The 15,184-nt window shown below is 37.3% G+C and overlaps 1 protein-coding gene and 1 pseudogene across 4 annotated transcripts in view; one reads left to right on the forward strand and one right to left on the reverse strand.

Annotated features, from left to right (window-relative positions):
• The window catches only part of XIAP (X-linked inhibitor of apoptosis), a 42,131-nt gene that overhangs the window by 11,184 nt on the left and 15,763 nt on the right, over window positions 1-15,184 (forward strand). For all 4 annotated transcript variants that reach the window (XM_058536644.1, XM_058536645.1, XM_058536642.1 and 1 more), the window contains 4 exons: window positions 9,348-10,256; window positions 11,332-11,431; window positions 13,227-13,305; window positions 13,993-14,035. In XM_058536644.1, the coding sequence (XP_058392627.1) occupies window positions 9,380-10,256; window positions 11,332-11,431; window positions 13,227-13,305; window positions 13,993-14,035 (1,099 nt within the window). In that variant the 5' untranslated portion in view covers window positions 9,348-9,379. The remainder of the gene's footprint in view (window positions 1-9,347; window positions 10,257-11,331; window positions 11,432-13,226; window positions 13,306-13,992; window positions 14,036-15,184) is intronic.
• LOC131400350 (partitioning defective 6 homolog beta-like) lies at window positions 4,385-6,554 on the reverse strand (annotated as a pseudogene).

A 15,184-nucleotide genomic window follows, 5' to 3' on the forward strand; every position in this document is an offset into this window, starting at 1 on the left:
TTTTATCACTGAAGAATTATACTGTTTGCATGGTATGTGTGTATTTCCTATCTTGGTCACATTTCCTAGGCACGGTGGCGTATTAACAATCTTTAGTACCCTTAGTGATCTCAAGAGTCCAGAGGAGGTGGTGGATGGGATGTGGGATAACAGCAGTACCTAAGAGAAATGGTTTAACATTCATTCTTTGGCCCAGCATTTATTAAGCACTACTGTGTATTGTGCATTCCTTTAGGCATTGGGAATACAAATGTGATAACACACAGCTCTTGCCGTAAAGGACCTTCCTTGTAACAACATACCTATATATACACACACAAACATACACACATGCAGAAATTATTAAATCTTGTTCTAGTACAACTTGGGCCCTCAACAAATTATGTAGAGGATATAGTAGGGGCACAAAGAGTAGTCAGTCATTCTACTGGAGGTTTGAATGAAGAGTCCACTAAGATGTCATAGATGAGATTCTAAAAATAGACGTTTTCTGAGTTTTAAACAGATGCCTTTATTTAATCACATAATGTGTTTCAGACAGCGTGGTAGTACTGCAGTGGGAGCTAATGGGTTTTATTACTTGCATAATTCTTGTCATATTTTTAACATCATTGTACTAGTTTCTCATGGCTACCATAACAAAGTACCACAAAGTGAGTGGCTTAAAACAACAGAAATTTATTTTCTCACAGTTTTGGAGGCTAGAAGTCCAAAATCAAGGTGTTGGCAGGGCCACGCTCTGGTTTTTTTGGTTGTTTTTTTTTTTTTGTGAGGAAGATCAGCCCTGAGCTAACATCCATGCTAATCCTCCTCTTTTTGCTGAGGAAGACCGGCTCTGAGCTAACATCTGTTGCCAGTCCTCCTCCTTTTTACCCCAGAGCCCCAGTAAATAGTTGTATGTCATAGCTGCACATCCTTCTAGCTGCTGTATGTAGGACGCGGCCTCAGCATGGCCGGAGAAGCGGTGCATCGGTGCGTGCCCGGGATCCGAACCCGGGCCGCCAGTAGCAGAGCGCGCGCACTGAATCGCTAAGCCACAGGGCTGGCCCACGGGCCATGCGCTTTTTGAAGGCTCTGGGGAGAACCTGTTCCATGCCTTTCTCTTAGCTTCTGGTGTTGCGATGATCTTTGGTGTTCCTTGAATTGTAGATGCATCATCACTACAGTCCTTGCCTCCGTCTTCACATGGCCATCTTCCCTGTGTGTCTCTTCTTATAAGATTGTCAGTTGTATTAGATGAGGGCCCACCCTAATGACTTCTTAGCTTGATTACATCTGCCAAGACCCTAGTATTTCCAAATAAGGTCACAAGTAAGGTGGTTAGGACTTCAACTTATTTTTTTAGCAGGGGCACAATTCAACCCATAACAATCATTTAATTCCCTTTGTACTGTGCCACATCAATATAGTTACTTAAGAAATGCTTTTTTTGTGTGTGTGAGGATGATTGGCCCTGAGCTGACATCTGCCTATCATCCTCTTTTTTGCTGAGGAAGACTGGCCTTGGGCTAACATCCATGCCTATCTTCCTCCACTTTATATGTGGGACACCGCCATAGCATGGCTTGCCAAGCGGTGCGTCAGTGCGCGCCCGGGATCCGAACCAGCGAAGCCTAGGCTGCCGCACCAGAGTGCGCGCACTTAACCGCTTGCACCACAGGGCCGGCCCCAAGAAATGCTTTTTTATGATGAGAGGTTAACAAAGCCCTTGGTTGCGTTAATAATATTAAGTATATGTGGTTCATTAAGTGAGCCTATGGTGATTGGATCAATTTCTTCCAGAGACCAGAAGGGTGAAGCACAGACAGATTGTAGAGATATGAGCTCGACAGAAAAACAAGACTAAAGGTTTTGCTACTTATTTGTTAAGAACAGTGATTTGTTATTCAGGTGCTATTTTGACTTAAAATTTTTGAATGAGTATTTTTAGTAGTTAATTTTCAGCAATCAGAGATAGCTTACTAGTTAGCCAACTTAAATCATTAAATTTGTATTAATCTTCAGAGTCAAAATTACTTTCTTCAGTGTCTGGTACGTATATGAAACTTATTTTTTTCTAAGATGTTGTAATAACTGCAACTCACAGTATTATGGAATAGATTGTTTTTTTAAATTGCTTAAGCCAGTAATAATTGACTACCAAATAGCTTTTTTTTTAAAAAATTTATTGTTAATCTTCATTTCAAGTAAGGCAGATTTTTATGAGAAAGCTTAATACTTAAATACATTTCTGAGTAGTGTTCTGATATTAAATGTCACAAAAAATATTTCTCTGCATGGGATTTTTTTTCTATTGCTTTAACATTAGAGGTTTTCTTTTCAATTAATCAAGACTTTATTTCTTCATATGTCTTTTACAGTTTAGAGAAGCTACTCTTCAAAACAGAGTCATTTGATTCGTCATTGTCTTAATAGCACACAACTGTTATAAAGGCATCCAGACTAGCCCTACCATAAAAGTAATTAATAAATAGCTTTGGGGGGAGTTATCCATAAACCATAGCGAACTTATGTACCTCATAGTATTCTTAATTTCTATATACACGCATACCATAGTGCTTGTGCACATTATACAATGATAAATACCAAAGAAATCAGGCAAAGAATGAAAGTTGGCAGCCTTCCTCTTAAACTTGTTCAAAGTGGATATGTGGGAAATAAACAGCCTAATGAAAATAATGTGGATAAACTCTACCTGTCAATGGTAAATACCACATCTTTCTCTTAAGGTGTAGGTGGTGCTCCTAGAGTAATCCCACTGAAGAAAATACAAAATCTTTGTATAAAAAAGTGCACGTTTGTCCTGTGTGTACAGATCTTTTCATCTAGGTGCATTTTGTATCCAAAACAATTCACACTACTTGAAGACGTTGCAAGACTTCAAAAGCACACCAACATATACACCTAAAGCAAAAGGAATGCTTTCCAATGAGATTGGGAATGAGGATAAGAATTAGTTAAAGGCGAGAGTCTTCTATGTTACTGGAGTCAATGAAATGAACAGCATTTTAAAACATAAATTATGGGCCGGCCCCGTGGCTTAGCGGTTAAGTGCGCGCACTCCGCTGCTGGCGGCCCGGGTTCGGATCCCGGGCACGCACCGACGCACCGCTTCTCCGGCCATGCTGAGGCCGTGTCCCACATACAGCAACTAGAAGGATGTGCAACTATGACATACAGCTATCTACCGGGGCTTTGGGGGGAAAAAATAAATAAAATTATAAAAAAAAATAAAAAATAAAACATAAATTATACCTATTTGGAATTAGATTATAAATATACATGCTATAGGATGGACAAATACCAATGTGAAAAACTGTCACAGAATTTGATAATTCGGGAACATAGCTTCAGTGCTTCATAATATGTAAAAAACTCCTAAAAACAGCCAATTGGTTTGATTTCTTTTTTTTTTTAATAATTGTATTTATTTATTTATTTTTTTCCCCCAAAGCCCCAGTAGATAGTTGTATGTCATAGCTGCATCTCCTTCTAGTTGTTGTATGTGGGACGCGGCGTCGGCATGGCCGGAGAAGCGGTGCGTCGGTGCGCGCCCGGATCCGAACCTGGGCCGCCAGCAGCGGAGCGCGCACACTTAACCGCTAAGCCATGGGGCCGGCCTGCTTTGATTTCTTAGAAGTTAAAAAAATGCATTTCAGAAAATGATTTGTAACAGCAACAGAAGAGAATATTAAAAAATAAAATACATGGGAGTACAAGAACTGAAGTCCTCAGAATACCAAAAGAGATGGAATCAGACTTCACTTCAGAATTTAAAGAATGTAGTTAAAGGAAAAATTAACTGGAATCTTTGCAACAGGTTAAATATTTAACCACTTCAAACAGAAATGATTTAGTCCTCTCATGTAGTTCTGAAAAAGTGCTGTAACATCTAGTTTTCCATGTCAAAAGCACGTAATTTCATTAGCAAAGGTCCCTTTGTTTTAGACTTAAAATCACCTCTGATCCTCCCAAGTTTATGCTAACAATTACCAAACTACTATTTTAATAACATTTAAACAGCTTTATCGAGATTTAATTCATATACGATAAAATTCATTTTAAAGTGTGAAGTTCAGTGGTTTTTAGTATGTTCACAGAGTTGCATAACCATCACTACAATCTAATTTGGATTGTATTTTCATTACTCCAAGAAGAAATTCAGTGACCATTTGCAGTTACTCCGCATTCCCCTCCTCCTCCGGCTGTAGGCAACCACCAATCGACTTTCTGTTTCTATTTATTTTAATAACATTTTAAACTTGCCACGTTATTGTTCTCGTGCCTATTCCAGGTCATTGGCTCCGAGGTTTAAAAGCTTTTAAACAAACCAAATTTACAAATCCTCTGACATCCTCACTCAGAAAACATTCAAACGATGGTTTCATAATGTTGTGATTGTTCCATCTTCTAAGAGTTTTTGATCTGGAACGTGTATTTCAAATTCTGTGTTTGTGCCACTTGCTAGGGGTTCTAAAATCACTTAATTAGAGGGAATAGAAACATCATGTCTAGACTCAAAACTGAGTTTGTTCTATTTGTGTTAACCATTCCAGGCTTTCTGTAGTAGAAATAGCTTTAGGAATCTTCTGTGGCACACCATTGCCTTCAATAATAATGTCATCTTCATCACTGTCTTTATCCTTTGGCTCAACGTGTGGTTCAGTCTGCTGCAGATAGCCAAGAAGGCTGTTATTGGTAAATTGGCTGGAGCTGCCAGAAGTCCTACTGTTGCTAACATTCTCCTGATTTACTTGTCTCACTGTTATGATGAGGTTGCAGCTGTTTGCGATCATCATGTCTGTTACTTGATCCAAACTCTTCCCTGAAAATTCTATATAATTAACTTCTAAAACGTCATCATTAACAGCCGATAGTCCTGTGCCGTGAGCCAGACCCTGGGGAACAAGCCAGGATATAAAGATCTTTGGGACCTTGTCTAAGCCATGTGGTGTCTCCCTTAGGCTGAAACAATCCCAGCTATAAAGTTCTAGGAAATGTTCAGGGTTGTGGTTGTAAAGATGAGCTAACCCCATGATGTGTTTCTGGGAGAACATCCACATCTGTAATAGCAGACACAGGACTAAAGTCTTGGGGCAACCCAGTGACTGGATGTGGCTTTTTTCTGTGGTTGACAGAACACAATGCATTGATTAAAACGTTTTCCTTCTTCATTAGCATGTCTGTACCAAAGGCACTGTTGTCTGCTTCTTCCATCTTTTGTATAAAAAGCCATGGCCGGCCCGGTGGCACAGCGGTTAAGTGTGCACGCTCTGCTTCAGCAGCCCAGTGTTCACAGGTTCGGATCCCGGGCGTGCACTGTCGCACCACTTGTCAAGCCATGCTGTGGCGGCATCCCATATAAAGTGGAGGAAGATGGACATGGATGTTAGCTCAGGGCCAGTCTTACTCAGCAAAAAGAGGAGGATTGGCATCGGATCTTAGCTCGGGGCTGATCTTCCTCATACACAAAAAAATAAAAATAAGAAGCCTAAGCAGTGGGTTGGCTGTTGAAACAGCTTTGTGATAATTATCATGATTATTTATAGGTAGTAAGTATCCCTGGATATCTGCATAACCTAATAAAACGTCAACATTAGATGTCTTATGAACATGTTGCAGTAATCCATAAAACTCCTCAAAATGCGAACTATTGCTCTTTCTAGCAAAAACTGATGAAATTCAGTGCCAAACCTACTCTTCACCCCCAGGATGCCCTGGCAGCCACGGTCATGCTGAGTGCGGGACTGCCCCTTGGGAGTGCCAGAGGCAGTTTGGGTCTCAATACTGAGCTCCACAGGGTGGCTGGGGGCAGCCTTGCGGTGTGGCAGGTGGAGACTACAACTCCCTCCCAAACTCTGCTTTGGTGGCTGCAGGGCTCCTGTGGAGAAGGATAAGGGGGCAACTAGCCCATCTACCTCCTTGCTCTCTGCCGCCTCCCACATAACCAGGCTCCTGACTCGGGCCAGCAGCACCAACCTGAGAGACTTTAGATGAAAATATCATTAAAGACATTTTGGAGAAAAAGATCACCTGTAATCCTGCCACTTTAACATATTTTACCCATTTGTTAAAAATTACCTTCCAGGTCTTGTCCATGAGTATATGTTTTTATGCAGTGGCAATCTAATGTACATGCTATTTTATATCCTTTTGCCCATTAAAATAACCTTTATTCTATATATTTGACGACTTTAATAATAAAAACCTGGAGGAAATAGAAACTTTTGTATTGTGTGCAGATGCCAGGTAGGTTGGTTTTCTGTGTGTGTTTTTTCTCCCCTTCAACTCCCCACATTGCCACATTATCACTAGATTAGCAGTCACCCTCCTCTTCTTGGCACCTGCCCATGGCTATCTTTACCCACTTGACTAGGCTAAATATATATATGTGCTGTGTGTGTATGTATATATACATGTATTTGTATATTTTAAACACTTACAACATCTCACCATCTTGAAATCTTCCATACCGCTCATACAAACATATACCACTGCTTGATGATTCTTCCTGTGCCAGTGTCAGCTTCCATGGTGCCATTTTTCCCAACCATTGCTCCCCTCGAGATTCCTGACTGCCTAGCCCCTTTATGTGAGAGCTTTCTTTGACATCTTTTTCTCTGCCTTCTTACCTTTCTGCTTACCCAGTACAAAGCCTGAATGTGCTTTCAGAAAGAAGCCTTAAATTATCTCAGCATGTTTTATTGCACTCAGACCTTTATACATCCAAAGCCTTTTTACCACTCTTCTCCAATATTCATACCCCATTTTCTTCTGTAGTCACAATTCCTGTGCTCCATATATACTTATTTTCTAAATGTCATCTTCCCCGCCTTCATTTCACTTAAGTTCTTTTAAAAAAAAAATCCTCTCTCATCCTTTTCTTTTGGCGCCTTCCTCCAATCCCAAAGTTTCTTTCTGTCTTTTGTCAGTCATCTTTCTCCCTTTTACTCTTAACCTCCCTGGTAATTGTTTTCTCATCCTTCTCCAAAAGCTCACAGTCTGATAATGTGTATATAGTGTTCAGTTAAATGCTTCTGAATAACTATCTGCCTTTCAAAACAGTGAAATCGAAACTATTAGCATGGAAATAGCCCCTGGGAAGAAAGATGAGGTCTTTACTTGAAAGCTTCAAATAGAGATTCTCTTGCTAGTGTTGAATGATGGAGTTTTATCTGATATTATCTAGATGAAATGGAGTGACAACTTGAACCACTCAGAATGTCCACTATTGTGAAATGAGAGTAAATCGTCAATTTTAGACGTCTATCTAGTCCATGCTGAAGGTCTTTCCAGTGATGGAAGGAACTTATAATCTACAAAGCAACCCAATCCATTTTGTACCACTGTTGATTGTTGTAACTGTTCCTCCTTGTATTGGGTTAAAATCTACTAGATATAATTATATTCATTGGCTCTAATTCTCCCCTCAAGCTACACAGAATTTGGATCCCTTCTCTGCATGACAGCCTTTTAGATATCTAAAGATAGTCAGTCTATCCTCTACACCCCTCTCTCCACAATTTTTTTTTCCCTTTAAGTTAAACACTCTCAGTTCTTTCACTGTTCCTCATAGGACACCATTTTCATCATCCTGATTCCTCTCTATGGACATTACACATTGTTAATGTCCCTTCTAAAATGTGTTCAGAACTAAAAATAATGTTCAGTATGTAGCTGAATTGGATCTGGATGTTGCACATCTGGACATTAACGCAGACTGAAGTTGCTTTAAGTTTTTTAGAAGCCATGTAATGTTGGCTCATGATGAATTTGTAATTAACTAAAATCCCAAGATTTTAATCTGGAGGTTTGCCTTCACATGACTTCTTTGCAAACCACGATTTCATCTTCCTTTAGTTGTGCAACAGATTTTTAAAGTCAGAATAGAAGACTTTACACATATCCCTATTAAATTTTATGTCATTAGCCTATCAACCATCCGTGGATTCTTTGATTCTTGCTTTTTGTCATCCAGCTTATGCTGATTCCACAAAGGGTTTTGAAGCTAGTGTCCGAATGTTTTCAGACATCTGAGAAACAGTAATCAAAAGTCACAGAGACTGTCTTCCAAAAATTGTATGCAGATGTAACTGAGCTCTTGAGGTATATATAAATTAATACCATTGTAACTTGACAAGGCCAGGAAAGACTGAAGTCCATTGCCAGCCTTCAAGACATAAGCCTTGTGTTGAACATTACTCCAAGAGAGATGATGTTCCAAAACATATTGGGCCAGCATAATGCCAAAAGAGCTACTAATTCTTCCCAAGAAATCAGTTAATACACCAAGAAGTAGAGACAGAGTCATAGTGACCATTCTTTTATTTTACATCTGACAAGCATATACTGAGCACAGTGTCAGGAAATGGTGGCAGCTTCTGGAGAACCAGGTTTGCCTGGGGCAACCCTGATTTACGCCTGTTGTCCTAGTGTAATTATTAGTACCATCATTTTTCACTTTCAAAAGCGTTCAGGTTTGGAGGATAAATTATCTGGCCACGCTTCTCATAACCCAGCCAGTTCCTTTTAGTATTTTTATCTGAGCTAAATATTACACAGCTATAATTTGGCAGCTCTAATGAGGCTGCAATAGTGCTTCCTTTCCATTTGAACAGATTGTTCCTTGACCATTGGAAGTTGATAGCAAAAGTAACTGTAGTTAAGGTCTACTCATACTTAGTATTTTTTCTGAGCCACCCTCTAGAGGGCAGTATTATATACATCTGAAATTATCCAATTCCAACAAAAAATGGAATGTTTCATGTTTATGCATGAAAATCAGAAACATTTGATGCTCTTAACACATTGGAACCAATATTGTGAATAAAACTTATCTTTTGCTAAGCAAAAAAGTAAAGAAATATTAAAAATTAATTCATTAACATTCTGAACATTTGGTTTTTTAACTTGTAAAAACTGAACTTTGATGCTTTGAATATACAATGATCCATTATAACAATTATACATAGGCTTTAAGAATCTGCATCTTTTATGCTTCTTTCATTTTTTTCCTAATTAATAATTTTATATGGTTAATAATTTTAATATATTCTGCGTCACATAGTTTCCATATTTATGTAAAATAAGCACTTAAAAATGAATAGTTCTGTTCTACCTGCTTAAATATTACTTTCCTCCAAAAGAGAAAACAAAAATGCTAGTGTTTAATTTATTACTTGAATCATGTAGTAATGTAGAACTCTAGTATTTAGAATTAGAATGTTTCTTAGAGATTGTGTGATTACTTTAATATCATCAGTGAGTAATTTGTTAGCTCCTAATATCAAAAGTATATTGCCTGTGTTTCACATTTTGGATTTCCTAATGTAATGTTCTCTTTTTAGAAAAGGTGGACAAGTCCTCTTTTCAAGAGAAGATGACTTTTAACAGTTTTGAAGGATCTAAAACTTGTGTACCTGCAGACATCGATAAGGATGAAGAATTTGTAGAAGAGTTTAATAGATTAAAAACTTTTGCTAATTTTCCAAGTAGTAGTCCTGTTTCAGCTTCAACACTAGCACGAGCTGGTTTTCTCTATACTGGTGAAGGGGACACCGTGCGGTGCTTTAGTTGTCATGCAGCAGTAGATAGATGGCAGTATGGAGACTCAGCAGTTGGAAGACACAGAAAAGTATCCCCAAATTGCAGATTTATCAATGGCTTTTATTTTGAAACTAATGCTGCGCAACCTACAAATTCTAGTGTCCAAAATGGTCAATACAAAGCTGAAAACTATCTGGGAAACAGAAATCATTTTGTTTTAGGCAGGCCATCTGAGACTCATGCAGACTATCTTTTGAGAACTGGACAGGTTGTAGATATATCAGATAACATATACCCGAGGAACCCTGCCATGTCTAGTGAAGAAGCTAGATTAAAGTCCTTTCAGAACTGGCCAGACTATGCCCACTTAACCCCAGAAGAGTTAGCTCGTGCTGGACTCTACTACACAGGTATTGATGATCAAGTGCAGTGCTTTTGTTGTGGTGGAAAACTGAAAAATTGGGAACCTTGTGATCGTGCATGGTCAGAACACAGGCGACACTTTCCTAATTGCTTCTTTGTTTTGGGCCGGAATGTTAATATTCGAAGTGAATCTGATGTCGTGAGTTCTGATAGGAATTTCTCAAATTCAACAAATCCTCCAAGAAATCCAGCCATGGCAGATTATAAAGCACGGATCATTACTTTTGGGACGTGGAAATACTCAGTTAACAAGGAGCAGCTTGCAAGAGCTGGATTTTATGCTTTAGGTAAACTTTATTATAAAACCAGGCTAATAAATAACGTTCCAACTATCTCAGGGCTCCTAAAAAGTAAATAGATTCCTTTAGCCCCCTGAACTGATAAATATTTAGCTGTAGGCTGGCATGATTATATCAGTATTAGTCTGTGAACCCTTATGTTGAATCTGTAATATAACCACTGAATTTAATGTGAAAAAGACTACCATATTAGCAATCATGTTTATCTTCTTGTAATTATTTTTTGGAGAAGGATGACATGCAAAAGATGATAGATATCCCTGATAAAAGAATGGGTCTGATAGTAATACTATAATTTATTGAGCATCTACTATATGTGCTCAGTACATATATTACCTGCATTTTCTCTGTGCCTTATAAGAAAAGTTAACATTAGAGAGTTTAGTTTGTCTGATATTAAAATTGATTAACTGCCTTTTGTGCATAGACTATATATTTGAAAGTTGCCCTGTATGATGCCTTATTGCTTCAAATGAGTGCTTTTCAAATGGACTCTTGTAGACATGTCAGGAAGGGCCATTAGTTTGATGGCTTCCAGGGATATTCAGAAATATTATTCTGTTATGTATCTGACCTATTTTCTTTAGGATTGAATAGTGCCAAAATACAAAATATCAGTTATTTCAATATTTTGTTTACATAGTATCATACAGCAATCTTGGAGGTTTGTTTAGTGTTATGTAGCCATAACCTTAGAGAAACTTACCTTGTAATTTCATTATGCTGAACTTTATTGTTAAAGTTTCACAGTTTGAAAAAATGTAGTATTGATGGCCCCAAATGACATAGTTAAAAAGAACATAACAATTGTAATTTTTTACATAAAAATTAGGCAATTTTATTTTTGTCTTCTGTAAAATCCCTCAAATTAAATCAGTGAATATAGTGTGTATTTCCTTCTCAAATGATTGTATCTATTACTTAGATGTGAATTTGAATGATTTTTAGGCTATGAGATTTTCGTGTAATTTAGAATTGTTTAAGCTCATGGTATTTAAAAGGTATTTTTGTATAAGCTTCTAATTACTCATATAAACGTATTTTTACCTGTGTGTTTTCTTAGGTGAGGGTGATAAAGTAAAGTGCTTTCACTGTGGAGGAGGGCTAACTGATTGGAAGCCCAGTGAAGACCCTTGGGAACAACATGCTAAGTGGTATCCAGGGTAAGGTATTTAAATGTTCATTCAGTAACAGACAAGTTGGACGGTGTGCAGTGGGAAGACCTGAATAACTTGTCACCTCAACTATTTTTGCCTTCACCATGGCTTGAAATTCACACCAGGTTTATAAAAATGGGGTCACCTACTTTATAGAAAAAAAAAACAAAACACCTAAGCCTTCGCTGGTGACCAGAACATTCATTGCTTGTGTATTGTATCTGTGACATTCAGATGATTCCATTTCTAAACACCAAATTAAGAATGTATACTTTTGTTGTTCTTGAAAGTAAGCTCTTTCACAGTGGGCACAAGAGAGCCCATGTTGCCAAGGAGATTCCTTAAGAACCTATCAGACACCCCTAGCAAATATTACTGTGTCTCACTGATTCTGAGACACACAATTGTTCACATTTTCAGATCTCTGAAATCAGGACACATCTGGTGGTGGGTCATAATTTAATTGGTAGTGGTGGTACACAAAATAATCATGCTTCTTAACAATCAATGGCATCTTAGAATGATGATGACACACTCTAAATGTCTCTGCCATCTTGCCTCTTTAAAATAAAGCACACAGATGTATAAGTGATGTGAATTTTTGGCCTACAAAATAGTACAATTTAACTTCACAGTGAACATTTGAAAATAAATCTTAACCTTAAACAGCCATAAAAGGAAAGATCAAAAGCCTAAAGAATTCTTTTAAAATGTACAGTTGGTTAATCCTCTAAATAAAATTTAAGATTAACTATTTAAAACTTAAAAAAAAATCAAGGTGATAATTTAATAACTTAAAAGTTGAAAGTTCTCAAGTTGAAATTTTTTGCTTCGCTAACGTTAGCATAAGTAGCATAACAAAGGGAACATTTTTTTTTTTTATTGATGTCTTAATAGTTTATAACATTGTGAAATTTTTGGTTGTACTTTTTCGTTTGTCAATCACCATATACATGTCTCCCTTCACCCCTTGTGCCCACCCCCCACCCCCATTGCCCCTGGTAACCACAATAACAATTTTCTCTGTCCATGTGTTGGTTTATATTCCACATATGAGTGAGATCATATGGTGTATGTCTTTATCTTTCTGGCTTATTTCACTTAACATAACACCGTCCAGGTCCATCCATGTTGTTGCAAGTGGGATGATTTTGTCATTTTTTTATGGCTGAGTAGTATTCCATTGTATATATATACCACATCTTCTTGATCCAACCATCAGTTGAAGGACACTTGGGTTGCTTCCACTTCTTGGCTATGGTGAATAATGCTGCAATGAACATAAGGGTGCATAAGCCTCTTTGGATTGTTGATTTCAGGTTCATTGGATAGATTCCCAGTAGTGGGATAGCTGGATCATAGGGTATTTCTATTTTTAATTTTTTGAGGAATCTCCATACCGTTTTCCATAGAGGCTGCACCAGTTTGCATTGCCACCAGCTGTGTATGAGGGTTCCTGTTTCTCCACATCCTCTCCAACATTTGTTGTTTTTCGTCTTGGTCATTATAGCCATTCTGATTGGTGTGAGGTGATATCTGTGTTGTTTTGATTTGCATTTCCCTGATGATTAGTGACCTTGAACATCCTTTCATGTGCCTATTGGCCATCTCTATATCTTCTTGGGAACATATTTTTTTAACCTTAAAATGACAGTTGGATAGGGAATTAATATTTTATTTTGCAGCTCCTTAGAAATACTGAAAAGGAAGTTAATGGAATTAAGATGATGGAGATTATATCTTTGCTTATACTTTACTAATTTATCAGCTACTAAAGTTTAACCTTCTTTTAATTATTTAGGTGTAAATATCTATTAGAAGAGAAGGGAGAGGAATATGTAAGTGATATTCACTTAACCCATCCACCTGAGGAGTCTGTGGTAAGTCACATTGTAGAATATATATTTTCAAATATTATATAATTTGTTGTGCAGTGATTTCTTGGTGTAAAATTCACAGTATAGTATTTTAAATTAATTATGTATGGTGAGCTTTACAGGGGAGATCTTGAAGAATTCTTGTTATTCTTGAAGCAAATTTGTGGAAAGGGGATTCAGATGTACTGATTTAACTATCACTGTAGACAAAAATGGTTTTGAAGAACTAAAATACTCAAATCCCTCAGCCTTGTGAAATTAGACTTTTGTATTAGGTGTTTCGTACTCATAGTTTTAAACTTTTCACAGACATTATTTAAAATCTCAAAAATGTATCTAAATTGATAGTGTGACCTGGGGTGGCTAAGGCATCAGTACCATGTGCAAAGAGCCCTGGATTAGAATGGGAGAGCAGAGTTTCCATTATAGCTCTGCCATGAACTTGATTGCCTCGATCAAGTTGTTGAATCTCCTTGAGCCTCAGTTTCTTGTCTTGTGAAGTGAATGGATTGGGTTAGATGATCTTTTAACTTTCTTCTAGTTTTGTCAAGCTATGCCTCTTATGAATATTCATGTGTTGAATTGAAACAAAGCCAATTTATAAATTCGTGATTAACGTAACTTTTCAAATTGAGGTAATTGCCTTCTACCAAAAAGAATTCTAACTTAGAGTTTATATTTCTATTTTAGGTAAGAACTGCTGGAAAAACAACATCACTAACTAAAATAATTGGTAAATACACTTATTAATTTACTTTTAATTTCACTGCCGATTTATTATAGTTGTTGTTTATAGGGTGGAAGGTAATCGTAATCTTTCAAGGTCCAAGGTATATTTATTTGAGATGAGATTGTTATAAATTTAAGAATTAATGAAGTGCTTATAAATTTAAGTCAGATATTTATATATTAAGAACATTCGTACGGATGTTGGACAGTTTTTCCCAGTTTGGGGGGAGCAACTAATAGGCTGTCCATCGCCATTTCTGTTAAAATCACAAAAGGAAGGGTTAAGTGTGTTTTTGTCCCTGGAGCTTCTTTAGTCAGCCGGGATCATGAATCCAGTGCTCTAAGGTGCCATCACCATAATCAGTCCTGACCTACCTGCTTCCTTACCCGATGCCATCTTTGTGCTTTCCCCAGCTTCTTCACAGAGGGGTGTGCTTTAGTTTGTTGACCTCCTCTTACCTCATAGAGAGGTAGAAGTTTTTATCACAAAGATTATTTACTCATCATAGACATCTTTAAAAACCAGAAAGTGGGCAGAGAAAGATATTATGTTAAGCAAAGGAGATATTGTCATCCCCACTGTTCAGATGAAGAAACAGAGGCAGGTTAAGTGACCTGCCCACAGTTACATTGTGAATCATTAGTGGAACTAGGACTGTAAACAGGGTCTTCTGAATCCTACATCACACTACACATCTCATACTCAACTTAAGCATCATATTTCAAAAATAGTAAAAAGTTTAATTTAGAGGTGGTGAACATGATGTAATCTATGCAGAAATAGAAGTATAATGATGTACACCTGAAATTTATACAATGTTATAAACCAATGTTACTGCAATAAACAAAAAATTTAAAAAAAAGAATATGTCTATATTGGTGATTCCCCACTCCCTATACTCATAGCATCATCTGTTTCGTATCTTAAGGATTACAAGGCAAAGGAATACTATTTAGATTCATAAAGATGCTTGAGAAGGAGAGCCACTTTGATATTGTTTGATATGGGTTTTGTAATGGGCATAAATAATATAGTTTAAGGAATCATTTATTCCAGCCTATATTTTTGAAATTATCGAGAAACAAAGATTCTATAACACTTCTTGATAATAGTCATCCTTATAATGCATACTGTTCTTTTTATGACTAATGA

This window comes from Diceros bicornis, chromosome X, assembly GCF_020826845.1.
Source record: "Diceros bicornis minor isolate mBicDic1 chromosome X, mDicBic1.mat.cur, whole genome shotgun sequence".
In the NCBI taxonomy this organism is placed as follows: domain Eukaryota; kingdom Metazoa; phylum Chordata; class Mammalia; order Perissodactyla; family Rhinocerotidae; genus Diceros; species Diceros bicornis.